Genomic DNA, 12,146 nt, shown 5'->3' with positions numbered 1-12,146 from the left:
GTTTGTGTCCAAAATTCCATACAGACCACCTGGACCCCAATTGGGGGCCCTGTTTCAATGGATTAGGCCTGAAAAGCCATCGGAGAAGCCAACATGCAGAACACAGACTCCACATAAATCATAAGAACCCAACGCTGGCTTCTTCAGCTCTTTATGCCACTCTTTAAAATAAAATCCAAGTACGTGAAGATCCTTCAAAGAATGAATATCTGAATAAATGTAGTGTTTTTTCTTTCAATTCAGTAGTGGATTTCTTTCTTTCTTTCTTTCTTTTATCTGTCCTTTATTTTAGCACACTACAATGAAAATCTTAAATGGGGGTATGTGTAGGCTATAGAGGAGAGGAAGCTATTTTTAAAATATATACCGTAGGGACAATGACAAGGCCAAAATGGAAAAAACACAAATTTTCCCAGCAGGTGAGAGTGTAATTAAAGGGTCTCTTATCCAGACCAGATCTTTCCTGCCTGCTCTGTGATGAAGCCCGAGCTGGCCAGCGCAAGGCCAGCGGACACAGAGGAGGAAGTTAGCTGTTGGCAGCGTAACAGGATACGGTGACTCAGAGATGGCCGCACTCTTACGGACAGGGGGCTGGTCTGGCAACATTCGCGTAAACCTGGCAAGAGTACCATCACTGGGCTTTTTAAAAAAAGAAACCCTGGAAATTCCCATAATTCAGACATCCAGGCCCTTGAAATGAGTCTACCTCATTCATCCATGGCCTCCACTTGGTAATAGAAGGTGGCATTATGAGTGTGTGGTCTGTCACCACATTAAACCACGGAGAGTGCAGTACTGTTTCGACAAAGCAGCATTTCAGAAAGTATGGAAGAAATCAATGGCATTCCCACTGGAATTTCCCTGTCTTTCCGGCTCCATCAACACTTACAGTCACATATAAAAGTTCATACTGTACACCGGCACATTCAGTGTGAAGCATACTGTGTGCTGTTGCTAAAAGCACAACTTTTATGTCATTTTCACATTTTCTGTCTCTCATAGGTGAAGATGCATTTCATAATGAAATTGGACAAGTTGTAGACCATGGGTTCAGAAGGCAGACCTCCATACCGCAAATGCTCGCCAAAACGTACTGTACATGGCACGTATTCAAAGTTCTGGAAATTTCCACTCCAAGTGGTCTTGGATAAGAGCTGGATGTGGACCCGGGCTACGTGAGGGCTCCTGTTTGCGTTATATCTCCTCTATGAGCAACATCAGTGGAAAATCCCCAGAGCGAGGAGGGACCCCATTAAAATTCATAGCCATAGCAGATGAGCTTTCCATCGTGCCATCTAACTAGCCACATTTCTCTTTCACCAATTTAACAATCACATCCCCCCTCATTTTATGGGAATGGAGGGCTACAGATTTCTTTGTTGTCAGGTAAGGGAGCAAATCCCTTTAGGTGACATTACCCAAATTTGTTGGCATTCCCTTGGCTTTTCTTGAAGTGCTATGATAATGGTCCCTGCTAAAAAGATAAAAACAATATCAGTATATGAAACATGTGGTATGCTTCAATGGAGAATTGTTAAAAATAAGTACATACTAAATGATTTCATATTTAATTCAATAAAATAACTAACGTTTCAGAGCAAGCTCATTGACTAAAATCAACTGATGCTTTTGTCTTGATCACATTTAAAATCCAAACTTCTTTCCAGTTATCAAGGCAACTTTTGCAATTAATCCACTCACAGCAGATTAATGACTTAATATAGATCCATATATATATATATATATATATATATATATGTTCATAGGTAATATATAGGTACAAATCTCAGTGAACTGTGAACTCTTCAACACACAATTAAGCAAAATCTAACTTGTGGCAGCACTGGTTCATAAATATCCTGCACTTTTTTCTGTGATTTTGATAAAGAGAAGCTCCAAGAAAGCATTAGATTTCCCACAGCATAGCTATAGTGCAGTGCAAAGACGGCTAAGAAAACATTTAATATGATTCAATAGATTTGTACAGAAGGCTTGCAAAAGAATACCTGACCAGGGATAAGGTAAATTTCTCAAATTAAGCCTTGAATGTCTTTTGCAGCAAATGTCTGAGAAAAAGAATACAATTTACACAATATTTGATGTTCGGATACAGGCAATAAATGACAAGTTGATAAAGACCGATTGCTCTCAGAGAGAAACTGGAGTTGAACACAGGACAAAGCAAGGTACCACAAATGACCACTGTTCTTGCTCCTGCCCCTGTCTCAAGGGTCCCTGGGATTTTTTCCATGAAAAGCCTCAATATTTCAGTTTACTCTCATCTTTTAACATGTCAACCTGGAAGTCAAAATAGGAAATAGTTAAAGACTATTTGCAAATTAAACCCAGAGAACTGTTTAATAGATGTTGAGGCTGGCTAAACATTTCAAATGATCGCCAGAAATGACAGTAAACATGCATCATATGTGTGATGAACAATTATAGTATTAACACATACATTTGAAAAGGACTGGAGATCATTGTGGCTATGGATGTATTTAGGTCCGTTTCAGATGCTCTCTGTAGTTTGCGCAGAGAATGCAGAATGTGACACTTTTAAGTGTTTTCCATAGATGACCTCATTGGCACTGGAGGAGTAGCATCCCATGAGGACCACTGAAGAAATCTCAAAACACGAGAAAGGAGAGAGGCAGTTTTGACCATTGGTCTCCAACAATCGATGTCTCAGAGACAGTCAACACTGCCACCTTCTGTACAGTCGCAGTACATCAATATGTTTTGGCCTTCGGTTATTAAATGAATTGAAATTGTCTGGTGTTTCGCTAATAAATAACATATGTGTGATGAAAATCTTGCCAGGCCGTAGTGTTTCCATTAAGCTTTCTTAGGAGCATTCAATGCTGTGCATGGGTATTTCTCTTCTTCACCAGCCTACATTGTTGCCCTGGCACCTTGAGATATTGTACGGTACGTGCACACACACACGTGCCTAGTGCTACGTTCTACACGTCCCACAGCTTTCTGGGACATTGCCCACTACGTGGGCGCAGATAAAGCATCATTCCCACAACTATTACACAACTGAGTGACCAATACATTCGTCAGATTGTCTTGTTTACAGCCAGATGTTTAAACAAACTGGCTTTTGCCCCAGCCACAGATTGTGTAACTTCATATACTTTAAGCTGACCACATTGTGCCCTTTAAGTTAGTGTCATGCAGGTCGCTGCCACGTCATGTGACTTGAATTAGTGGGCTGGCCTTTGACATCATACTGCCTTGGCACAGCATCATTAAAGCCTCCCAGGAGTATGTGAATGAAACTTGGTGATTTGATGCTGTTAGCCAGATAGAGGATTGTGACAGATGAGGACACAAACTGACATTTTTATGGGGGAGGGAGCACACACTCTGATCCTCATGAAAATGCTTATTCACTCCATCATCCCACCATGACAAAACAAATTAGGCTAAGACCAAACAACCCTCCCACAGGATCGAGTTTAGAAATCGTTTATGGGAAGAAAGTAAAAAAAGAAAAGAAACATTGTGTGTATATTCCAAAGATGCACAGAGCTGCGTGTGAGGCAGCATCCTTAATTTATACAATAGACTGAGACTGATGGATTATTTGGATGAGACCGTCTGATGTTTGCAGCTCTGGTGCTTCGCTTTCTGCCAACCCCAGCCCACACGCCAGAGATTTACAGCAAGTGGCCACCCCCGCTGGAGTTCCCATCGAGTCAGACGCCAAATTAATCTTCATCAAAATGTTCCCTTTCCGATAATCTGGGTTTTTTTAGATGTATTGCTGCCTATCCCATTTTCTGTTGCTATGGCACTTGTAGCAGAGCAGCGGAAGGATCTGGAGCTGCAGTCTCTATGTCCAATGTGGGGAACAGGATCCAGGATCCAGTCACTCGGCTGCACTGGAAATATGGTTGGGTAGCGTTTCTTTTGAGGCAGCATATTAGGGTTACGTCATTAAGGTGCTTGAACTGGGATTCTGTGATTTGGCCCAAATTAGCAACTAAAGGACAGTCTTATTTTAGTGTTTGAGACTTTCTCATTTTTTATCAGGCTATTGCCTTAGTTAATTTAAACACGCCACTTTGACTTCGAGACCATCACTGGAAGCGACAGTGAGAAATGCACCCATGCCAACTGACAACAAACCAAAAATTCATATATTTCCACAGTCAAAATTAGAACTAGGACGTAGACATGCACAGCCTGCCTCGCGTCAACATTTTCAGTTTCATTTTCATCAGGCAAAATTATTACCACTCACAGGGTTCAGCACCTCTGTAATTCTAGACATCCTAGCAGCCCCAGATATCACAGATGATCAATAAATGGCTCCAGCCCACTCTTGGAGGGAGATACGGGGAGTTGATGCCAGCTGTGTGCATGCCTGAGGTGTATAAGAACCAGGGACTCTTTGAACTACTGTACTTCTTTGTATGTCTGTTCCCCTGCTGATCAGTTTGTATTCATTCTGATTGTTATCTTGGCTACAGGTGTCACTCCAGTCCTTTGTCTTAGTGGTAGAGATGTAGCATGTTCCAATGATGGGGTGCCCGCTGCTGTGTGTCAGATTCCTTGTCATGGTGTCAGCTTAAGTCTTTCAAGAGTATAAGAGGCTCTATCTTAACTTGGAAGGATTATGACTAAGAGCAAATTGTCACAGACTACCATGAGTCTCTCTTATTGTCAGTTGCAGAGCAGAGTAGAAACCCAGATCAGGCCTGTCTTTGAAGGTAATTGTAAATAATATCTCAGGACCTACTAATTAGGCTCCACAAACACATCACCAGCATCAATCTTTATAAAAGACAAGAAAATAAGGCTGCTGTGCTGTCTAACAGAGGCATTTGTGGATGAAACAGTAACTGGTGTCTACTCCAGTCTCTGGTGGGAAAAAAGAATGTAATCAGTGTGAGTTACTCTGGACAAGAGTGTCTTCTAAATGTCGAAAAGGTAAATGTAAAATGGAAGGCCACACCCCCAACAAACCGAGTCTGTGCTGAAACACCGGTCTACCACCAGCCTATTCTGACTCTCTCAAGGCTTCCAATTGGAGGTCCTACCTACAGAACCATGGGAAAAGGCGTGCAGAACAAATTATGCTTAAGAAAATGTCAGTGAGGTAACACTGTCGCCTCACAGCAAGATGATTTTGTGTTTGAATCCGGCCTGGGCCTTTCTGTGTGGAGTTTATATTCTCCCCGTGTCCATGTAGGTTTCCTCCGGGTACTCCGGTTTCCTCCCACAGTCCAAAGACAAGCAGGTAGGCTAATTGGAGACTCTAAATTACCCATAGGTATGAGTGTGTGAGTGAATGGTGTGTGCGCCCTGCGATAGATTGGCGGCCTGTCCAGCAGGTCCTACCTTTGTCCCAAAGCACGATGGCTCCAGCACCCCCCACGACCCTGCCCAGGATAAGCAGGTACAGCTAATGGGTGGATGTCAGTGTATCAATTCTTTGAGTAATTTCAGAGGCTTCCCCGCCTACACCACAAAGGTCAGGACCCCACCGAGAACAAACGCCACCATCTCAACTTTCAAGCCAGTAGAGATGAGGACACACAAAATAGCTCTGGTGCCAGCCCGCAGACAAATCCAATGAGATGCACTGCAGGATTCAGCGTGTCAGCTTGGTGCCTCATGCATTCTCTTTTCATCTCTCACATCAAAGGGCACAGGTACGTTTTCAGGTCGGGCTGGTGAGCAGGAGATCAAGCAGACATGGAGAGCCGGCAGTAGTCAGAGGAGGAGAGGAGAGGAAAATCCATCCTTTTTTAGAACCATGCTGTGCCACGGACCGCATGGCCGGTGGTTTGAGAAGCATGCAGACAACGGAGATCATCGGGAACACAGATCTCAGAGCTGCTGCAGAAAGTGGCAGGCAGCTGGTTCCGCTCTTCATCAAAGCCGTGTCAGCACCATCATCTTTACTCCTCTTTGAAATCTGTGAACTCTCCTTTTTAGCACACAGGCCACTGCCATTTTCATTGAAACTTTCACAGTTGTTTTTCACACACAAACCAGTGTATCTCCCTAAGGCTTAGTTTGTACGTCAAGCATCTGTGAAAAAACCAATGTCTGTGACGTGGTGTATGGATTGTTCTAACGGATGTGCAATAGAGCTTAAAGCAATTTGTGTGTGACCTGACACCTGTTTAAGATCAGACATTAATTCATTAATATCCAAGAGTTTGCAGTGGTGGACAGTGGTCAAAGATGTAAAACTGAACATTGGCAAAGTGCGATAATAGATTTACGAATTGAAGAATCTGATTTTTTTTTAAAAGAGATTATTTACTTTACATTTCTGGGGGATTGATTATAGAGGCAGAGAACAGAGGTAGATAAGTAATGCTTATGCTAAGGTCTCAGGAATAGCTAATAGCCAATCCAGAGGCAGGAAGAGGCAGTGTGCAGAGACCACCTGGGAAGAAACCTGCTGCTTCACTAGTGTTTTCTGCCGCTGACCACATGACAATCTCACACGTCATAGTGTCAGCCTGGCTCTACTTTATCATATTTTAACAAAACATTACCATGGTCTGTCAATATTCAACATATTTTTTGTAGTTCCGCATCACCCTCAAACTCAAACAAGCAGATAAGGCTAATAAACATCAGTGTATGTACTGAAGTGGTACACGTGTTACATATTTCACAAATTCCTTTGCTTTTAGACACAGAGGATGGAAGTAGGCAGAATGTTCACTATTCAATACTTCACTTTCAATTAGTAGACAATCTTAGTCACAGCGACTTGCTTAGTGATGCACATTACCACCCAAGTTATGTAGAGTCATTTCACTGGTGAAGCAGGTGAACCTGTGCGTTCCTTTGAACTGTGGTCCAAAAGGAAAATGGGGATGACTTCCTGCATCCAGGGAGATAAGGAACTCTTGTCTATCCCTCACCAGCAGGCAATAAACATTGAATTAATGAGAATTCAGCTGCATTGTCGTATAGGCTACTCATTAAATAGTTTCCAACCACTCAGAAGTCTTCTCAGTAAGCTCAAAATAATCGTTTCTGTGATCAACATTTTGGGTTGGACAGTACAGATATTTCAAAAACGATACACTCCTTCCACCTTGTGGCCATGAACAGAACGACTAGGAATCCTCACACGTTGACAGTTTCTTCTCTCCTTCACATAGGGATGTAAGCAAGACCAAATATTGTACCTGGTGGAAAATACCTAAAATCGTATTGTAATTTAAAAATCCAGAGCCTGATAATAATATTAAGAAAACGTTATTATCTTCTCCACAAGAAGTTCAGCTAATCCAGAGAAAAAAAAAACATTCCAGCGTGCTTCAATTTGTCGTTAAATCGTGATCGGTCTGTCGCACCCATTGGTCGCACCTCTGTCTGTCTCGAAAAATGTGCGTCATTACGTCAGGACAGTTGCAGACGTGGCGTCGCTAAACAAATCTGTGAAGGGAGCGGAGGAAGACGAAGAAATGAAGCATTTGATAATGTACTGAAGGTAAATTACAGTTCCGAACGTATTTATTAAAGATCACAAGCACCTTCGCAATACAGTCAGTCATCGTTTATGTTGCGTCTTCCGGATATTGATATCGAAACTTCTTGGATTCGCAGTTTGAAAGATAGCGCTCTAGCTGGACTAACATTAGTCTAGTCAGTATCCCGATACAGGTACTGGCTAGCTAAGGTTAGCTAGCATATTTTTAGTTTTGAGTTAACTTCGTTAATGTTTGTCACTCGATAGTTGTACAGTATCTGAGTTGCAACTGAATTATTTTTAATTATAAATGGATACTATCTAGCTTGCTATCCTACCACGCAGATAATCGCCAATTTGTTTCACTATTCGTTGTGACTAGATATCCACGATGAGCCTGGAATTTTACGTATCGATATCGAGCTAAATCCAGTAACTCCAGGCTAGCTACCTGGTTAAGGCTCTAGCACTGGAATTCTCTAATTTAGCGATATTATTAAGAATTGTTGTTAGCTAATGAAACATTCTCTTCTGCCCTTTTGTCAGCCTGAAGTCCACCCTATAAAATGAACATGAAATAAGCTGGGCTAACCTATAGCTAGTTTGGGGTTAGAACAAGGTGAGAACGTAAACTTTTGCAAGTCAGCCGAGATTCACATGTTTTCTAAAATGGCCTCTATTAAAAATAACTTTCTTAATCTTTTTTTTTTTAATCTGAAAAGTGGAAGATGACAGGAAGAAACCAGCAGCGTGGTTTCCAGCCTGCCACAACGGCACAGCCTACAAAAAGCGGACACACATACGTGTTTGGGAACAATGTAATCTCTGAAAATGAGTGTTCTGAAGAGGACAGCGACTGCTACGAACTGCGGTCAAGAGGAAGAGACAGACCGAGGAGAAGTGCCTCTAGAGACAGGCTCGACGATATCGTTTACCTGGTCAGGGACATACAAGAGGGAGACACTTTAAACGCCATTTCTCTCCAATACTTCTGCTCGGTAGGTCAAGCACTTTCGTTAATTAAACGCGAAATGTGTATTTGACGTAGCCTAGTAGGTCAGTTGTTTCGAGAGTATTTAACATCATACTGGATACCTTGATTGTGATGTCAATTTGAATACCACGGGAGAGACGTAAGCACTTGTCTTTCTGAATAAATGCGCGCACTCAGCCCTTCCCTTGTATGCTTTGTCTACCTGTTCCTTTGGACATCACGTTTCCTATTCTTTCTGTTCTTTTTTTTTTTGGTTGAACAAATACATCGTTTTTTCCCTATAATAAAAATATATTTCCCTCTGTGTTCCCCTCATGATGAAAGGGCAACCTTTTTGGGAACACTGCTATCTGCTGAAAACCCATAGTAGTTTACTTCCCCCCCTCCCACATCATCTATTACCAGTGGTTGTAAGTTGGTATCCTCTGTAAAGTATTAATGTAAACATTTAAGAGATGCTAAACCTCATAGTTAATTCTTGCAGTGTTGCATATAGACGATAGTGGTTTAAGAGTGAAGTGCCGTTGTGTGTCACACAGGTAGCAGACATAAAGAGAGCAAACAACCTCTTGACTGAGCAGGACTTCTTTGCACTGAGGACCATTAAGATCCCGGTGAAGAGGTTCAGCGTCCTGACCGAGACCCACAGCCCCACGGCCCTGAAGCCAGGCTCCTCTCAGGGTGCACGGCGCCACTCCGAGACCCTGCCATCGTCAGAAGCAGCAGCACGCTCCCCTTCCTCCTCCTCCTCTTCCTCCTCCATAGATAGTGTGGGCAGCTTCCTGCAGGAGAAGGACAAGGACATCGAGCAGCTGGTGAAGTCCACAGACCCCTCCAGGGGCAGCTTAAACGAGGTGGTGTCTTCGCTGAATCCCCAGCGGCAGTCTGGGGACACCGAGCGCCGAGCGGCAGGCCGGAAAGACCCTTATTATGGGGCGGACTGGGGCATGAGGTGGTGGACGGCAGTGGCCATCATGCTGGTGGTGGGCATCGTAACTCCGGTGTTCTACCTGCTCTACTACGAGGTGCTGATGAAAGCGGATGTGAGCCACCACTCCACCGCGCACCCCACACAGCTGCAAGTCCCGCCCAGCCTGGTCACTGACGCGCAGTAGGGTGGAGCCATCCGTAAGGACAGCAGTACACTCTGACTTTTGTGGGGGTGGGGTTCAGAGACTTCCCACGAGCACCAGCAAACAAGATTTCCAAGTGCAATTGTGATAGCCATGTATAGTTGCAAAAACCTTCTGACCATGGTTTTGGGGGGACAAAAAAGCATTACATGCACTATCTGACCAAAAGTATCTGGACACCCTTTGGTCTGGGGCTGTCTTTCATGGTTTGGGCTAGGCCCCTTAGTTCCAGTGAAGGCAAATCTTATTGCTGCAGCATGCAATCACATTCTAGATTATTCTGAGCTTCCCCAACAGTTTGGGGAACGCCCTTTCCTGTTTCATCATGACAGTGCCCCACAAGCACTCAGCGAGGTCCATATTGTAATGGTTTGTCAAAAATTATGTGCAAGAACTTGACTGGCCTGCACAAAGCCCTGATCTGATCCTCATCCAACACCTCTGGGATCAGTTGGAAAGCCAACTGCGAGCCAGGCCTCATCACCCAATCAGTGCCTGACCTCACTAATGCCCTTCTGGCTGAATGGAAGCAAATCTCTGTATAAAGCCTTCCCAGAAGAGTGGAGGTTGTTATAGCAGCAAAGGGTGGACCAACTCTATATTAATGCCCATAATTGTGGATGAGATGTTGGGTATAAGGTGTCCACATACTTTTGGATGTGTAGTGTATTTTATGCAAAGATAATGGGGCATTCCCTTGGCCTGTGATTGAATTTTATTAGTCTGATCCAAACTTAATTGCCACAATGGGAGGCATACCTGCATTTTAGATATTTCTTTTAATTTTGCGGCACACTACATTGTGATTGGTAAGATATCTTTATTCTGTAATTTATTCATGTGAAAAATGTCTATACTTTCAGTATTAGTATTGATGTTAAATACTTCAGTCTACTCTGAAAAACGCAGTTTAATTTATTTGCATTCCATTGCTGCACTGAGCTGAGCTGGACAGTAACAGGGTTAGATCCTTGTGGTTCATGCAACAATTTCTATTCTATGTTTAGAGGACGGCTATGAAATGAAAAATGCATCATTCACAATGTTATGTCATGCTTATGTTACATTGAATTTCATGTGAGTTAAATGCTCTTTATGGCTGAAATGTCCTGTGCACTTACTATTGTACTGTATGTGCCTTTTCCCTATGGACACTGTTAGCAGGTTCAGTTAGAGACAAAATAAATAAAATATATTTTGAATGAATTTTGATGCTTCATTGATTATGTTTGATTTTTGTCAGAGATCGTTATTTGATATTTAAATAAATGTAAGCTCTACATTTATTTTAATACATGTAAATTGTATAAATGGCTCTGGATTAAATTATCTTCTAAACGTCTTAATGTAAATATTGGTACATTTACTCTAATACATTTACTAATTTTTGCAGGGATTCTTCCCTTTCTTACTGGTCCTTCTTCCAGTCCTCCAGCACCAACAATAACAGAATCACTATCTGTGAACCAAACGCCTTCTGTGCAAAAGGTTTATCTGACCATAATTTGACTAGTGAAGTAATACACAAAAATTGAATTTTACAGTCATCAAAGGTAATCCATCTGCCTTTAAAAGGGAGAACCACAGCGGAGATCAGAGGATTCCCAGCACACTGGAGTTTTTGCATTGTAGAAATTTGGATACCCATGTGATCTGATAGATCACCTCAAATTAAGACCCATTTCATTTACATAGGTATTCTGGAATAAACTTGACAAGCCTTAGGCTATTGCAGGCACCTTGTAGTCTCCATTATTAGTACAGCAGAAACTACATGATAGTGATTTTATTTTTGCCAGAATGGGTGTGACCCATACCAGCATCATAGATAAACATGGTCACTGTTGGTCAGGCAACTGAGCAGAACCAAGGAATTCACTGAGCTCTGCCCCCAGTTGTCTGATACAGCTACAGGGGCCACTTTTTATCTATGAACTGGGTATTTCTATTTAGCAATTTAGTCATTTAGGAACCTCTTTTACCAATGAGTTGGGTATTTCTAATTTGCAATAGTGATTAGTAACATCAAAATCTTAATGTAAACCTAAATTCTTAATGTCATTTATGCAAATGAATTTCACCTGAAAATATTCACCTGAAATTCCCCCTTGGGAAAAATAAAGTCATTCTATTCTATTCTATCTGTCACACTGGGCAGGACCAAGATTTCCCAGTAGTCTGACAAAGAGTGACAAAAGAGCTGCTTTTATCCAACACCCCCATTCCAGAGAACACTACAACCAAAATGCATTTGAGGCGTTCCAAGTAAGATGTCAAATTAATTGATTTTCTTGAATTAAAATGTAATTTTATTTTGGGATGCTGTTGTGCACTGCTGGTATGGATGAATAATACAGGTGTTCGCAAATTGTGTGATCCAAGTATTTATTTATTTGTTTATTCATTAATTTATTTTTATTTTACCTGAGTATACTGGAAACTTTTATTACAGTGCATACATATTGGTACTTCGGCACTAAAGCAGTGCCAAAAATGTGTTTTTTTTTTTTTTTCTCGTCTACATAGTTTGGTCACACAGCATTGCTCCGCAGTGTCTTATGGGAAA

General features: G+C 42.0%; 1 protein-coding gene across 2 annotated transcripts; it reads left to right on the top strand.

Annotated features, from left to right (window-relative positions):
- The first annotated feature begins 7,310 nt into the window (after nt 1-7,310).
- On the top strand, nt 7,311-10,786 carry LOC135239425 (lysM and putative peptidoglycan-binding domain-containing protein 3-like). 2 transcript variants are annotated; one of them, XM_064308068.1, is made up of 4 exons: nt 7,311-7,474; nt 8,000-8,072; nt 8,176-8,455; nt 8,991-10,786. In XM_064308068.1, exons 3-4 carry the CDS (start codon nt 8,182-8,184, stop codon nt 9,560-9,562), a joined length of 846 nt encoding a protein of 281 aa, XP_064164138.1. In that variant the 5' UTR covers nt 7,311-7,474; nt 8,000-8,072; nt 8,176-8,181; the 3' UTR covers nt 9,563-10,786. The 2 variants fall into 2 exon arrangements, with proteins under 2 accessions (XP_064164138.1, XP_064164139.1); XM_064308069.1 differs by lacking the exon at nt 8,000-8,072 and having other exon boundaries at nt 7,328-7,474.
- Nucleotides 10,787-12,146: the final 1,360 nt, after the last annotated feature.

The sequence above is a fragment of the Anguilla rostrata genome, chromosome 14 (genome assembly GCF_018555375.3).
Source record: "Anguilla rostrata isolate EN2019 chromosome 14, ASM1855537v3, whole genome shotgun sequence".
Classification (NCBI taxonomy): domain Eukaryota; kingdom Metazoa; phylum Chordata; class Actinopteri; order Anguilliformes; family Anguillidae; genus Anguilla; species Anguilla rostrata.
Note: the sequence above shows the minus strand (reverse complement) of the source record. Positions and strands in the feature narration are given on the sequence as shown.